Consider the following 17,666-nt stretch of genomic DNA (forward strand, 5'->3'; position numbering starts at 1 on the left):
TCTTCTTCTTCTTTTGGCTTTTACAGCAGCTGGCATCCACAGTGTTGCATTACTGCCATCTATAGGTTTATCTTTGAGTGTGCATTGACAGTTCCATCATTCTGTCACTAAACGAACAGCTGATCACACCGAGGTGCTCACTGAGCACCGATATTTATTAGTTTGGTCCTGCATTTCTTTTCCGTTACTGCAGTCGGTCTTTTGCGTTTCATTCACACACTCACATCATCCATTTTTCTCTCCTGTTTCAAATTTGTATCCCACAATGCCTTGCGTGAACAGGGAAAGCCCACCACGTGATGTGATGCATGACGTAGTATCTTGAATTGGGTCAGGGTGAAGCAGGAAAAAATAGCAGAGAATTTTGGGCCATGTGGCCTTAAAGTCATTAATTGTTCTATTTATAAAAAAAAAAGCTAATAAAATTGGAAGTCTGTGATTCGAATTCAGTTGCTTTCCATCCACTAAAGAAAAATAATTGGGTGTTGGGAAAATTCTTTTTATGACCTACACTTGAAAAATCTGAAAGGCAGTGCAGCTTTCAAGTCTTCTGGAGGACCTGGCTGCAAAGAGGAGCTTGCCAGGCCACAGTGTACACCCAGTGGTCGAGTTGTAAAATCAAACCAGGGGGGATGGTGAAATTTTTAGTCACGTGTCGACCCATCGGTCGGTCCGTTGGTGGGAAACTGGTTTGCTTTTAGGAGGGTTTGCACACAACGTAGGTCTGTGAACCTTGTTCATTTACCAGACATACAGCATTTTGTGCTAATAAATTGTGTAGTACACACTGTGTACCCTTTTTATTGTTGTAAAAAACATAATACACTGGTATTTTACTGTAAAACATGCACAGTGTGGATGTCATGTGTCATATTTAGTCAGTCTCCTGGCTGACATACCTACCACATTCTCCATATTAGGGTGAAATGCAGATGACAAATTTGAAGTGTAACTTCATAGTCATGGTAGGCTCCTTTTAAATCGTTTGGTAAATAATTTATTAAAACCTCAACAGGCAATGTACCGTAAATGAACAACTGAATTTTTTCATATCAAGTCAATAGAATTTTTATTCAAAGCTGAACATTGGGAACATTGAGTTAAATACAGAGGTAGATAGGTAACCAATAAGCTAAAACAAGCAACAGTAAATTGTAAATCTTCAGCTCTTCAGCTGTGGGTTCTCCTGCTTGCTCCTGCTCCTGTATTGTCTCGCACTCCAGGTCCCCTCCAGCTCCTGTCGCACTGTGTTGCAGTTGCTGCTGACTGTCATCTGGAATAAAGAGCAGTGGATAAGATAATTTAATTAAATATAATTATAGTGTTATTTCTGATTTATTTATTATCTGAACGAGGATTTGAGCTTTGAAAAATGACCGGATTCTTTCTGTAATGTTGATTCCCACTGTTAACTAGGTCACGTGACACCTTAACGTTGACGGTTACCAAGGAGCTGCCTTGGATACTTTGATACTTTGCTTCGATACATACCAGCACTTTGATACATACTGGATACAAGCTAGCAAAATGAGTTAGAAGCAGGCATCTTTGGAAAGTTTCTTTGGAAAGGGGAAAAGGCCCATTGAGGAGACAGAAGAAGAGCCTATGACAAAGAAAAAGAAAGCTGCATTTTAGCAGACACTTTGTCAAGTCCTACACCAATCCTGCTCTGCCTTACATGTTGTGACTGGCTCTCTAATGAGGCAATGAAGCCTTCAAAACTGCTAGTGTCGTTTATTTTAGCCTTCCTGTCTTGAATAACACTTTTTGTTGCCTGAAGAATAACAAACGAACGTCCAGGCTGATTAAATTAATGGCCTTATACAAGAAATCAAAGCTAACATGAACCTGAGTAAGCTATCGATAGCTGGCTAGACTCCAAACTAACATTCATTATGATAGCTGTGTTGTTATCTGCCGCCCACAAATTAGGCTCCATATCGGTAACTTTACAGCATGATAGTGGGCTCACAGAAAGTGTGACTGATATTCGTAACTCTTGACTTACCTCCTGAAATGTTTTTTCTTGCGATCTTAAATCCGAACCTGCTTAGGTCTTGCTGTCCACTCCGCTTGGCCATGATGCTGCAATCCGCTGCTGTCACTGATGCCGAATGAAATAAAAAATAACGGAACCCCAACTGAATGTCGCCTCCTCAAACACTTCGCTTGCGCGTGCCCTCTCTCGCGGTAGCTTATTGTATGCTCAGTTTCAGCAAAGCTACGTGGAATGGCATTTCTAATTCCAATGTTAAATAGAAGTAATGTCCACATTTATTGATAAAATTGCTCAAGGGAGGGGGGGGATGCCCGTTTTAGAGGGGGGATGATTTTGACCATTTTTTATTCCAGGGGGGATGGCATCCCCCCCATCCCCCCTCAAGTCGAATACAGTGTACACCTGATAGACAGCTTGTGAGTCTTCAAGGAGAAATGATGACAACACCTGCTCAAAGTTCCAGTTTCCTGAACATCATGCTGTCTGTATGAGACTCTGTCCCACCTGCCTTCAAGTCTGGACCTAATGAATCAAACACCAGTCCTGTCAAAGCTAATTAGAGGTAAGAATTGGTTTATGTCAGTGTAGCAAACGAAAGGTAGATGCAAGGACAACTCAAACTTCACTCAATCGATCTTCCTCAGGTGCATGCTTCTGATGACCTGCAAAACTATATTCCAGAATGCTGGTTTCTTCTTTGTATAGCTCATTGGAGCTCAGTTTAACAACAAAAGGCTGAATTTATCTCTGTGTAGCCATCATGCTCAAGCGTGCATCAATCTAACTTTTGCTTTGTTTCTGTTTATGGCTGCAGAGAGGATCATGCCAGTCCACAGTGAACTCCTGATGGACAACATGTGAGTCCTCAAGCAGAACTGGTGACTGGGGAATGCTTTAAGTTCCAGTTTCTCGAACACCATGTCCATGTTGAGTGCCCTCTTCAGCCAAGTCTGGACTCAGTGACTCGTTACTCTTGCTTAACCCAGAGCAAGTAGCTCATTTTTTTTCATGATGTATAATTCCTTCCACCATGGATTATCCTTCACAAATGGATACGTGCTGTTTTTTCAAGATCTCAACACTGCTTTGTGAGTATACTAGACAAGTTATTTGATCAGTTCAATCTGTTTTTCACAGAGAGTGTGTAAATGCAAAAACAGTTTCTCAAAGTTTATCAGTAATAGTCTGTACCTTGGTTTGCATTTGGCTTGGTTATTTCCTTTATAATTTACCATATGCAGTTGCTGACTGTAAAATCTACGCCAACCAACTGTAATTCCTCATATGTTGTACTGTATTTTTTACGGTGAAATTCTGGCAACCACAGCTGCCGGTAATTTACCGTAAAGTTGAATTTTGCAATAAAAAAACATACTATATCATACAGTTGTACCGTGTTTATCACTGAGATATACTGTAATCAGATTTACAGTATATCTGTTATTTTTAATATAGTCTCCTGTAAACAGGTTTATAATAAAACTGTCATTTTTAAAGCAAATTACCATAAACAGGTTTATAATTTAATTGTTATTTTTACACTAAATTACTGTAAACAAGTTAACAATATATCTGGTTTTTTTCAGAGTAATTTACTGTAAAGAAAAATAGTTCTCTACTGTGAAATTAACGGTTGCCAAAAGAACATACCGTAATGTCTCATACATTGTGACTGTATTTTTGACGGTGAAATTCTGGCAACAACAGCTGCCGGTATTTTACTCTAAATTCTACAGTTTTTTTTTTTTTACAGTGCAGGTCCTCACACGCATACCATTTTTAAGCCTTATGTTCTGTTTGGGTCTAAAGATCCCACTTTGGTATTTGGGGAAAGTGTTAAACTGTTTATTGCTCAGCTCTGAGTGACATCAGTGAGTCTGGGATTCACAAAGTTAGAACTGAGATGAAGATCAAATCTACTTGGTGTGTAGAGATGAATTGGGACAGTGGGAGATGGGTTTTTCTGGGGAGAGGTTGGGAAACCGAATAAGAAAATGTTGGATTAATACACAAAAGAAACAGATCACAGCTTGGTTCAGGTTTGATGGTTTCGATTTCCTTTCCCACCCCACCTACTGGCACGTCGTCAAAAGTGCAACAACAACAAGAGGCCTCAGTCAAGAGTGTGAGTGGAGCATTCCTGGCTGGAATTCCCCTTCACGTCAGCTGTCACCTTTACACCTGATTTCCCTTTTCTTTCTCCAGCACACCTGAGAAATTCACGAAACAGAAACTAACTGTGCTGTTGTAACTAATAATTAAAAGTAACCGTTTTCCTTTTTGCCTCACACAGGAAACATCCCTCTTCCGAAGAGAGAGGAGCAAACTGCCATGCTGAAGCACTCTGAGCTCTGACAGCACAAATATCCAGAGACAGTATTTACTGCCAATAAACACAAATTCCTGCTTAAACTCTCCTCTGTCTCTGTTCCTGCTTTTAGAAAATAGTTATTCAACAACACGTGGGAATGTAGAAAGCTTTAGTAAGTGCTTTCTCCAGCTCAGGGTGGACATGGAGTTTATACTGGGAACACTGGGTGTTTAATGGTACAATAAATTCCATGCACCTTCTCAACATGGATTTATTTCTATAAAGGATTTTATGGAATCACATTCAGGCTAGTTATTGGATTCATGGCGCTTTCTGTTCATAAAGCTCCCACTCACAGAACACATTATATTCAAGTTAACATAATTTATATCTCACACACTGTATTTCAAGAAGTGGTGCCAAAAATAATTCACGGTCCTCTGAGTGACACTTTGGGCTTTTTTCATTTCACAGAAACACAAACTGTGAACACACCTGTAAAAGATCACCTGACACCAAATGAGTCACTGATCTGATACAGATGGTGCTGTGAAACCGGCATGTTTATTTCTGTTATTCTTTAAATTTTCAACCCTGCCTGTACCTAGTAGGTGATGTACTGTAGATATGATCAGATTCTTAGATAAAGTGCTACTTGGGACATATTTTTTAACGATGCCTTCAGATCTTTCCTCCAGCGTGGTTATTTGCATTATTACATTATTATATTCTCATTTCCTCCCTGGATAATCGTACCGAGCTGCTGCTGTAATCATTAAGACTATCCTGTACTCATCCCAGGACTTTTAATACAGTAACTCTTAATAATCTGCTCATTCTGAACACTGTTTCAACACTGCCGTCATCTCAGGGAAGTTTTCACCTCACTACTGTTGTCCCTTGCTCATCAGGGAGCTGAATCCACATCCAGATCAATGAACTAAATGATTCATCTTTTATTTATTGTCTATATGAGCAGGGATTTGCATGTAGCAAATAAAGCCGAGCGAAATCTCATGCCTGGTTTAGAGATACAGTTCTGTCCAAAAGTCCTAGGCACATGTAAAGAAATGCTGTCGACCAAAAATGGCTTCAAAATGATGAAATGAAATGTTTAAACATTAAAGAATGCTATAAACAGTAAACAGTAAGCCATAATAAATCAATATACAATAACAAAGTCAATATTTGGTGTGAGACGACCCTTTGCAGGCTCCAGCTTGCCTGCGACCCTGTAGAACAGGATAAGCGGCTACAGATAATGGATGGATGGATGGATGGATGGATGACCCTTTGCTTTAAAAAATAGTAGTCTCATGTCCAATGAGTGCAGTTTTATAAGGAAATGAGCTGTAGTGAGCATGTACTGAGCATCTTACAGAACCAGCCACAGTTCTTCTGGACACTTTCACTGCCACATTCGGTTCTTCATTTTGCACCAAAACCCAATACCCTTCATTATGTTTTCTTTTTTAATCTGAAAAGTGCTCTCCTATGGAATATGCTGCTCAGACACAAACTTTACATGAAAATAAATGTTTAATTATTTGCTTGGGGGAACCCCCCCACCCCCACACACACACACACACATGAATGTTTGGAACTCAAAAATGTTTTTGTACTGATTCAATAATGTAAAAGTCCATCCATCCATCCATCCATAACCGCATATCCTGTGCAGGGTCGCAGGAGCCTATCCCAGCTGACTATGGATGAGGGGCACAGTACACCCTGGACAAGTCACCAGGTCATCGCAGGGCTGACACATAGAGACGCGTAATCATTCACACTCACAGTCAATTTAGAGCCACTAATTAGCCTAACCTGCATATCTTTGGACTGTGAGGGAAACCAGAACAAGCGAAGGAAACCCACACAGACATGAGGAGATGCAAACTCTACACAGAAAGGCCCTCACTGGCCACTGGGCTTGAACCCAGAACCTTCTTTCTGTGAGGCGACAGTGTTAAGCAGTACACCACCCCTATCTCATCTCATCTCATTATCACTCGCCGCTTTATCCTGTTCTACAGGGTCGCAGGCAAGCTGGAGCCTATCCCAGCTGACTACGGGCGAAAGGCGGGGTACACCCTGGATAAGTCGCCAGGTCATAACAGGGCTGACACATAGACACAGACAACCATTCACACTCACATTCACACCTACGGTCAATTTAGAGTCACCAGTTAACCTAACCTGCATGTCTTTGGACTGTGGGGGAAACCGGAGCACCCGGAGGAAACCCACGTGGACACGGGGAGAACATGCAAACTCCGCACAGAAAGGCCCTCCCCGGCCACGGGGCTCAAACCCAGACCTTCTTGCTGTGAGGCGACAGCACTAACCACTACACCACCGTGCTGCCCCTTGATCCAATCAATATTTAATTTAATTTTCATACATATTTTTGTTAGTATTGTTTATTGTTGTTGTTGATGATGATTACTGTACAGCTAGGCCTAAAAATACACACACACACACACATATATATATATATATATATATATATATATATATATATATATAAGATTAACAGTCTGATGACCCTTTTTTAATTGCTTTTTTGTTGACAGAGATTGTGAAAATCCGTGCAGTTGCATCCTCACCGACACTGAGACACTGTGGGGGAAATGTTTCAGCAGCAGCTGTTTTGCTGAGTTGTTTTGTTCTGTTGTGTTTCTGCTGCAGCTGATTTTCGGAAATCGAAAGTAAACTGAGTCAACATTCAGAAAAAGAAAACGGAAGCTGGTCTGTGCTGGGATTGACTCACGCACTCATCTCCCATTGGTTGTTATTCCAACACGGGGCGTGGCTATTGGGCTATATTATGAGCCGCACTCAGCTGTCCAGGAGGAGTGTGTGGGCTTGTTCTGTTCTTCGATGACGAGAAGAGAGAAAGAAAAAAAAAACCCTTTGAGCAGAAATACTTACGTCATTTATTTAGAAGGTAAGTTTAATCCCGTTTCAAACAATATGCTTTGAAATATTATGCATGTATAACCTTAATAATGAGTTATTAACAGTGGGTATGTGTTCAGGTTTTATAAACATTTTCCAAGTGTGTAAGCTTCTTAATGTTTAGTAACAATGATAACAAGTAACAGCTTTTGTGATTTTTAAGCAACTGGAGCTTTCCTTGTCCCTGAAGTGCTGCTCTTATCTTTTACACATGTATATATTAATGTGTGTATTCCATTTGGAAACATAGATACAGGATATTGAACCTTAAAATAAGATTTATGCTACATAACTGGAGTGTAATAATCTTTTCGAGATACATTACACACACCAAAGGTTAAAAACGCGTACACTTCAGAGCATCACCTCATTAACAAGGACTGGAGATATATGGTCCACTTTAGGAATCTTTTTTTTTTTCTTCTTGGAGTACTCTGTTTTACTTCTCTATAATGAGGAAATGTACATGGTGGAGCTGTAAATTCTGCTGGCAGCCATTTTGAATCCAGACTCACTTGACTTCTTTGATGTAGTGACATTTTACTATCACTTCCATGTTTTTGTTGTTAAAATTATACTTCAAAATATAATAATTTCATAATGATACTTCTATGGGGTGTGGTAATTAATTGTTGTTGGTCATAAGCTTCCATTAGCTTTGTAACTTCAGTGCAAACTTTTTAAAAAGTGTAACTATAACAGCACTAATCTGTTGTCTGTTGTTATTTTTTGTTTACGCAGATCATTAAGGAGTGGATAAGATGGAGCTGAACATTAAAGTCCTGAGTGGAGAAACGCGGACCATCTTTGTGAATCCAAATGACACTATTGGCAAACTCAAGGAACAAATTGCCCGACTCTTTAAAGCAAGACCTTCACGGCTGAAGCTTTCCATCACCAATGGACAAATCTTGCAGCTAGACCATGATCAGAAGACGGTGAGCGATTACGGGCTGAGTTCAGGATGCACTGTGATGCTCCTGATCTCCACGACCCCCATGCCCTTTCAAGTGTTCGTGAAGAACGAGAAGGGACAGACAAAAACATACGACATCACTGACGATGAGACTGTTGATCAGTTGATGGCAAAGATCCGCCAGAAAGAAGGAACACCAGTAGACCAGCAGCGGCTGATCTACAGTGGCCAACAGCTCGACTCTGGCAAGAAGCTGGAGTATTACAACATTGTTTCTGGAAGCACCATTCACATGACCCTCCGTCTACGTGGAGGCTGATGGGACACAAACACCTGAAGATCATTTCAGCTTTAAAATAAAATCTGTTTAGCACAATTTAGTGTTGTATGGGTTACAGATACATAAATATAAAAAAAAAAGTTCCTTCGTTCTAATTGCACTCGACTGCATCTCTTTTTTTGGATGTGGTGTTCTAGTGTTTTCAAAGTATTTTTCTCTAATCCTATTCCTAATTTTTTTTTTTAATATCTGTAAAAACTTTCCAATATTAGCAGGATTGTATTAGGTTTGTTTGCAATATGCAGTACTCTGAATTCTATATCAATTTATAAAATTGCTGTTTGCACCAACACATGTCTGTAGTTACTGTCTGCTGTTAACAGATTACATGAAAATGTGAAAAAAAACCCTTCTACTATTTTTTTAGTTTGTTAATGACTTGCCTGTAGGGCCTGAAAAGGCCCTAAAGTAATAATTAAAAATTTTAAGTAATTGATGGTTTATTTTGTAATAATGCTTATAAATGTATTCATATCTGTCTAAATAAAATATTTATAAAATGATTGCATTGCTTTGGCTCCCCCCCCCAAAAAAAAAAAAAATCTCTAGCCGTAACAGGAGATAAATGTTAGTTAGTCTATTAGTATAATGTTGGTTAGCTAGTTATAACATTAATGTCGATATACTTGACACTCATTTTCCAAAATTATGGCAGATAAGTTTTTAAAGGCCTTATCCATCACCTCATGGGCTTATTTTTTACTTTAAAGCTTTTAAAGTCCAGGTTTATTCCTGTAATAACTATAAAGGTACACAGTAATGTGTCCTGATGAATAAAAGGTTAACAACAAATCAGTTAACACGTTTTAATTCACAGAAATCGTGAAAGCGCTCCTCATAATCCCAGGACTCTTGTTCAGAATGTCCTCATAGTGATCATCCTTTCAGCATCCTCATGTCATCTCAGGGAGTTTTTCCACATCTGGATTAAACTGACATCTGGATTTCTGTAAAGTTGCTTTCTGACAGTGTTGATTGTTAAAAGTGATATACCAATAAAAATGCTGATAACTGAATGTGAGCAACTGTACATGTCCAGGCCATGGATGAAGTGATGCTTTCATGAAACTATCATAGTCAACTAAATGATTGTCCAGGCCTATATAAACAAGCGTTAATATGTAGCAAATTAGCTAATGCTAAATAAAGACTAACAATGATATACAGTTGTGGTCAGAAGTTTACATACACTCATCATGGCCGTCAATGTCATGGTAATTTTGGGCTGTTAATGATTTCTTTGAACTGTTCTTTTTCCAGGGTGGAATGATTGTACAGCGTACATCTTTAATGACTTTAAAAAAAAAAAACAAGAATTGTGTGCACAAATTTGAATATATTTTGGATTTTCTCTAATCCACACAGGGTCATAATTATACATACGGGCTCAAATATATACATACGTTCACTTAAATCTGTTAATAAGTGGTGATGAAGGTTCTACAATGTTTTTTAACTTGACAAGGCCAAGGCCTATTAACTTCTCATGAGTGATTGATTACAGTTGGTAGTTTCTCTTGGCCAGCATAAAAAGGATTTGTTTCACAGCACTCATTGGATTGACCAATACTCAAGAACCATGGGAAAAGTCCAAGGAACTCAGAGAAGATCTAAGAAGGAGAAATGTAAATTTACACAAGTTGGGAAGGTCTCTTGGAACCATTTATAAACAATTGCAGATTCCAAGGTCATCAGTTCAAACAATCGTACGTAAGTACAAGTTATTCGGATGTGCCACCACTTTGGCAAGGTCTGGAAGAAGACCCAAACTGTCACCCTCAGATGAGAGGACATTGGTTAGGATGTTCATGAACTGGAAACTGCTGGAACACCAGCGTCACTGTCCACAGTGAAGCGAGTTTTACATTGCCATGGACTGAGAGGGTGCCAACCAAGAAAGAAGCCCCTGCTCCAAAATCGACACCTTCAGGCTTGACTGAAATTTGCAGCTGCCCACATGGACAAGCCAAATGCCTTCTGGAGAAAAGGTTTATGGTCAGACAAGACAATGATTGAGCTATTTGGCCACAGTGACAAGAGGTATGTTTGGAGGAGTAAAGGTGAGGCTTTCAAACCTAAGAACACTATGCCAACTGTCAAGCATGGTGGTGGTAGCATCATGCTCTGGGGCTGTTTTGCTGCCAGTGGTACTGGTGCATTGCACAAAGTGGATGGAATAATGAAGAAAGAGGACTACCTCCAAATTCTTCAACTTCACCTCAGATCAACAGCTAGAAGGTTGAAACTCGGACACAATTGTGTGTTCCAACAGGACAATGATCCCAAACACACATCAAAACTGGTTTTGGAATGGATAAAGCAGGCTAACATTAAGCTTCTGGAATGGCCTTCCCAAAGTCCTGACCTCAACCCGATTGAAAATTTGTGGACTACTCTTAAATGTTGGGCCCATGCCAGGAAACCAAACAATTTAAATGAACTCTACCAATTCTGCCAAGAAGAGTGATCAAATATCCAGCCAGAATTATGCCAGAAGCTTGTTGATGGATACCCAAAGCATCAGGTCGAGGTGCAACTTGCTAAGGGACATTTAACCAAATATTAGTTGGGGTGTATGTATATATTTGAGCCTGTATGTATAATTTTGATCCTGTGTGGATTAGAGAAAATCCAAAATAAATTCAAACTTGTTTTTTGAAATCATTAAAGATGTACGCTGTACAATCATTCCACCGTGGAAAAGAACAGTTCAAGGAAATCATTAACAGCCCAAAATTACCATGACATTGATGCCCATGATGAGTGTATGTAAACTTCTGACTGCAACTGTACAGTAAATTACATTTATAGTCTTGTTTGTGGCTGTAATAACAAATTACAATAATAATTGTTTGATATGAACTTTATAGTGACTTGACCCTCGACAAGTAAGGAGCGAATCTTCTCACTGAATGTTTGAAAGCCCAGTCCACTGCTACGTTCCAGGCGAAATTACAATTTGTAAATTCCTGCCACAGGAAACTTACAATTTCATCTCCTCAGCTTGTCTTCTCACCTGTCAGTTCCTTCCTGTTCATGGATGGAGGTCCAATCCACACATTGGCTCACACTGTGAACAGTGTAAAATCCTCCTCCACTACTTTTAAATGAGTTTACAGCAAGTATTGGCTTTGGATCAGTTCATACACACACAGTCCTCGGTTAAATCTATAACTCACTGTAATTGCTGTTTTGTGAAGGTAATCATCAACATTAGAGTCATCACTGATGGTCACTCAGTCACTGTTGCACACTGTTTAAATTAGATTAGATTAGATTAGATTAGATTAGATTAGATTAGATTAGATTAGATTAGATTAGATTAGATTAGATTAGATAAAACTTTATTGATCCTTTTGGGAGGGTTCCCTCAGGGAACTGTTGTTGCTGTGCTGTGATTTCAGATTTGAAGGTTTATAGCAGAACAGAACTAACAGACAATCAGGATTTCAACTGTAAAAAAAAAAAGTAGTTCAAGTCGATTTTATGAGCTTGATGTTTACAGTCATATTTATTAGAAATATTTTCCACAGCTGGTGTCAAAAACTCTTTGTTCATGATGATAGAAAGTGATATTAGGTTGAATACATTTGCACTAGTTATATACTTCCTCTACAGATCTGCTTCTAAAACATTGATGTAAAGCGAGACAGCCTTTCGATTTCATAAAATCGGTGAAATTTAGTTCCCTCTGAAATGTGGTCACTGATATATGTTTATTTCTGTAATATCTAACAAAATATCAGGCCATTCTGTGGCTGGGAAGTTATTTAATTTGAGGGGATTAAAGCAAATAATGTGCATGAAATTGCTTGCTTTGTGCAGTCAAGCAGACAGAGGAAGTCCGTGTGCGCATGCGCAGGTTTACCTTCTTCTTCTTCTTTTGGCTTTTACAGCAGCTGGCATCCACAGTGTTGCATTACTGCCATCTATAGGTTTATCTTTGAGCGTGCATTGACAGTTCCATCATTCTGTCACTAAACGAACAGCTGATCACACCGAGGTGCTCACTGAGCACCGATATTTATTAGTTTGGTCCTGCGTTTCTTTTCCGTTACTGCAGTCGGTCTTTCGCGTTTCATTCACACACTCACATCGTCCATTTTTCTCTCCTGTTTCAAATTTGTATCCCACAATGCCTTGCGTGAACAGGGAAAGCCCACCACGTGATGTGATGCATGACGTAGTATCTTGAATTGGGTCATGGTGAAGCAGGAAAAAATAGCAGAGAATTTTGGGCCATGTGGCCTTAAAGTCATTAATTGTTCTATTTATAAAAAAAGCTAATAAATTTGGAAGTCTGTGATTTGAATTCAGTTGCTTTCCATCCACTAAAGAAAAATAATTGTGTGTTGGGAAAATTCTTTTTATGACCTACACTTGAAAAATCTGAAAGGCAGTGCAGCTTTCAAGTCTTCTGGATGACCTGGCTGCAAAGAGGAGCTTGCCAGGCCACAGTGTACACCCAGTGGTCGAGTTGTAAAATCAAACCAGGGGGGATGGTGAAATTTTTAGTCGCGTGTAGACCCATCGGTCGGTCCGTTGGTGGGAAACTGGTTTGCTTTTAGGAGGGTTTGCACACAACGTAGGTCTGTGAACCTTGTTCATTTACCAGACATACAGCATTTTGTGCTAATAAAGTGTGTAGTACACACTGTGTACCCTTTTTATTGTTGTAAAAAACATAATACACTGGTATTTTACTGTAAAACATGCACAGTGTGGATGCCATGTGTCATATTTAGTCAGTCTCCTGGCTGACATACCTACCACATTCTCCATATTAGGGTGAAATGCAGATGACAAATTTGAAGTGTAACTTCATAGTCATGGTAGGCTCCTTTTAAATCGTTTGGTAAATAATTTATTAAAACCTCAGCAGGCAATGTAAATGAACAACTGAATCTTTTCATATCAAGTCAATAGAATTTTTATTCAAAGCTGAACATTGGGAACATTGAGTTAAATACAGAGGTAGGTAGGTAACCAATAAGCTAAAACAAGCAACAATAAATTGTAAATCTTCAGCTCTTCAGCTGTGGGTTCTCCTGCTTGCTCCTGCTCCTGTATTGTCTCGCACTCCAGGTCCCCTCCAGCTCCTGTCGTACTGTGTTGCAGTTGCTGCTGACTGTCATCTGGAATAAAGAGCAGTGGATAAGATAATTTAATTAAATATAATTATAATGTTATTTCTGATTTATTTATTATCTGAACGAGGATTTGAGCTTTGAAAAATGACCGTTTTCTTTCTGTAATGTTGATTCCCGCTGTTATCTAGGTCACGTGACACCTTAACGTTGATGGTTACCAAGGAGCTGCCTTGGATACTTTGATACTTTGCTTCAATACATACCAGCACTTTGATACATACTAGATACAAGCTAGCAAAATGAGTTAAAAGCAGGCATCTTTGGAAAGTTTCTTTGGAAAGGCCCATTGAGGAGACAGAAGAAGAGCCTATGACGAAGAAAAAGAAAGCCGCATTTTAGCAGACACTTTGTCAAGTCCTACACCAATCCTGCTCTGCCTTACATGTTGTGACCGGCTCCCTAATGAGGCAATGAAGCCTTCAAAACTGCTAGTGTCGTTTATTTTAGCCTTCCTGTCTTGAATAACACTTTTTGTTGCCTGAAGAATAACAAACGAACGTCCAGGCTGATTAAATTAATGGCCTTATACAAGAAATCAAAGCTAACATGAACCTGAGTAAGCTATCGATAGCTGGCTAGACTCCAAACTAACATTCATTATGATAGCTGTGTTGTTATCCGCCGCCCACAAATTAGGCTACATATCGGTAACGTTACAGCATGATAGTTGGCTCACAGAAAGTGTGACTGATATTCGTAACTCTTGACTTACCTCCTGAAATGTTTTTTCTTGAGATCTTAAATCCGAACTTGCTTAGGTCTTGCTGTCCACTCCGCTTGGCCATGATGCTGCAATCCGCTGCTGTCACTGATGCCGAATGAAATAAAAAATAACGGAACCCCGACTGAATGTCGCCTCCTCAAACACTTCGCTTGCGCATGCCCTCTCTCGCGGTAGCTTATTGTATGCTCAGTTTCAGCAAAGCTACGTGGAATGGCATTTCTAATTCCAATGTTAAATAGAAGTAATGTCCACATTTATTGATAAAAATGCTCAAGGGAGGGGAGATGCCCGTTTTAGAGTGGGGATGATTTTGACCACTTTTTATTCCAGGGGGGATGGCATCCCCCCCATCCCCCCTCAACTCGAGTACAGTGTACACCTGATAGACAGCTTGTGAGTCTTCAAGGAGAACTGATGACAACACCTGCTCAAAGTTCCAGTTTCCTGAACATCATGCTGTCTGTATGAGACTCTGTCCCACCTGCCTTCAAGTCTGGACCTAATGAATCAAACACCAGTCCTGTCAAAGCTAATTAGAGGTAAGAATTGGTTTATGTCAGTGTAGCAAACGAAAGGTAGATGCAAGCACAACTCAAACTTCACTCAATCGATCTTCCTCAGGTGCATGCTTCTGATGACCTGCAAAACTATATTCCAGAATGCTGGTTTCTTCTTTGTATAGCTCATTGGAGCTCAGTTTAACAACAAAAGGCTGAATTTATCTCTGTGTAGCCATCATGCTCAAACAGTGCATCAATCTAACTTTTGCTTTGTTTCTGTTTATGGCTGCAGAGAGGATCATGCCAGTCCACAGTGAACTCCTGATGGACAACATGTGAGTCCTCAAGCAGAACTGGTGACTGGGGAATGCTTTAAGTTCCAGTTTCTTGAACACCATGTCCATGTTGAGTGCCCTCTTCAGCCAAGTCTGGACTCAGTGACTCGTTACTCTTGCTTAACCCAGGGCAAGTAGCTCATTTTTTTCATGATGTATAATTCCTTCCACCATGGATTATCCTTCCCATATGGACACTTGCTGTTTTTTCAAGATCTCACCACTGCTTTGTGAGTATACTGGACAAGTTATTTGATCAGTTCAATCTGTTTTTCACAGAGAGTGTGTAAATGCAAAAACAGTTTATCAAAGTTTATCAGTAATAGTCTGTACCTTGGTTTACATTTGGCTTGGTTATTTCCTTTATAATTTACCATATGCAGTTGCTGACTGTAAAATCTACGCCATCCAACTGTAATTCCTCATGTGTTGTACTGTATTTTGTAGGGTGAAATTCTGGCAACCACAGCTGCCGGTAATTTACCGTAAAGTTGAATTTTGCAATTAAAAAACGTACTATATCATACAGTTGTACCGTGCTTATCACTGACATATACTGTAATCAGATTTACAGTATATCTGTTATTTTTAATATAGTCTCCTTTAAACAGGTTTATAGTAAAACTGTTATTTTTAAAGCAAATTACCGTAAACAGGTTTATAATTTAATTGTTATTTTTACACTAAATTACTATAAACAAGTTAACAATATATCTGTTTTTTTCATAGTAATTTACCGTAAACAAAAATAGTTATCTACTGTGAAAGTAACGGTTGCCAAAAGAACATACCGTAATGTCTCATACATTGTGACTGTATTTTTTACGGTTAAATTCTGGCAACAAAAGCTGCCGGTATTTTACCATAAATTCTACAGTTTTTTTTTTTTTTTTTTACAGTGCAGGTCCTCACACACATCATTTTTAAGCCTTATGTTCTGTTTGGGTCAAAAGATCACACTTTAGTATTTGGGGAAAGTGTTAAACTGTTTATTGCTCAGCTCTGAGTGACATCAGTGAGTCTGGGATTCACAAAGTTAGACCTGAGATGAAGATCAAATCTACTTGGTGTGTAGAGATGAATTGGGACAGTGGAAGATGGGTTTTTTTTGGGGAGAGGTTTGGAAACCGAATAAGAAAATGTTGGATTAATACACAAAAGAAACAGATCACAGCTTGGTTCAGGTTTGATGGTTTCGATTTCCTTTCCCACCCCACCTACTGGCACGTCGTCAAAAGTGCAACAACAACAACAACAGGCCTCAGTCAAGAGTGTGAGTGGAGCATTCCTGGCTGGAATTCCCCTTCATGTCAGCTGTCACCTTTATACCTGATTTCCCTTTTCTTTCTCCAGCACACCTGAGAAATTCACGAAACAGAAACTAACTGTGCTGTTGTAACTAATAATTAAAAGTAAACGTTTTCCTTTTTGCCTCACACAGGAAACATCCCTCTTCCGAAGAGAGAGGAGCGAACCGCCATGCTGAAGCACTCCGAGCTCTGAGAGCACAAATATCCAGAGACAGTATTTACTGCCAATAAACACAAATTCCTGCTTAAACGCTCCTCAGTCTCTGTTCCTGCTTTTAGAAAATAGTTATTCAACAACACGTGGGAATGTAGAAAGCTTTAGTAAGTGCTTTCTCCAGCTCAGGGTGGACATGGAGTTTATACTGGGAACACTGGGTGTTTAATGGTACAATAGATTCCATGCACCTTCTCAACATGGATTTATTTCTATAAAGGATTTTATGGAATCACATTCAGCCTAGTTATTGGACTCATAGCGCTTTCTGTTCATAAAGCTCCCACTCACAGAACATATAATATTCAAGTTAACATCATTTATATCTCACACACTGTATTTCAAGAAGTGGTGCCAAAAATAATTCACGGTCCTCTGAGTGACACTTTGGGCTTTTTTCATTTCGCAGAAACACAAACTGTGAACACACCTGTAAAAGATCACCTGACACCAAATGAGTCACTGATATGACACAGATGGTGCTGTGACACCAGCATGTTTATTTCTGTTATTCTTTAAATTTTCAACCCTGCCTGTACCTAGTAGGTGATGTACTGTAGATATGATCAGATTCTTAGATAAAGTGCTACTTGGGACATATTTTTTAACCATGCCTTCAGATCTTTCCTCCAGCGTGGTTATTTTCATTATTACATTATTATATTCTCATTTCCTCCCTGGATAATCGTACCGAGCTGCTGCTGTAATCATTAAGACTATCCTGTACTCATCCCAGGACTTTTAATACCGTGACTCTTAATAATCCACTCATTCTGAACACTGTTTCAACACTGCCATCATCTCAGGGAGATTTTCACCTCACTACTGTTGTCCCTTGCTCATCAGGGAGCTGAATCCACATCCAGATTGATGAACTAAATGATTCATCTTTTATTTGTTGTCTACACA

The 17,666-nt window shown here is 39.3% G+C and overlaps 1 protein-coding gene across 1 annotated transcript; it reads left to right on the forward strand.

Annotated features, from left to right (window-relative positions):
* The first annotated feature begins 7,170 nt into the window (after positions 1-7,170).
* LOC132872544 (uncharacterized) lies at positions 7,171-8,974 on the forward strand. The gene is made up of 2 exons (XM_060907441.1): positions 7,171-7,257; positions 8,010-8,974. Exon 2 carries the CDS (start codon positions 8,030-8,032, stop codon positions 8,501-8,503), a length of 474 nt encoding a protein of 157 aa, XP_060763424.1. The 5' UTR covers positions 7,171-7,257; positions 8,010-8,029; the 3' UTR covers positions 8,504-8,974.
* Positions 8,975-17,666: the final 8,692 nt, after the last annotated feature.

The sequence above is a fragment of the Neoarius graeffei genome, chromosome 24 (genome assembly GCF_027579695.1).
Source record: "Neoarius graeffei isolate fNeoGra1 chromosome 24, fNeoGra1.pri, whole genome shotgun sequence".
Taxonomy (NCBI): domain Eukaryota; kingdom Metazoa; phylum Chordata; class Actinopteri; order Siluriformes; family Ariidae; genus Neoarius; species Neoarius graeffei.

Bases quoted from the DNA above. Each gene is read 5' to 3' on its own strand.
- LOC132872544 (XM_060907441.1), top strand. From the start codon at position 8,030: ATGGAGCTGAACATTAAAGTCCTGAGTGGAGAAACGCGGACCATCTTT.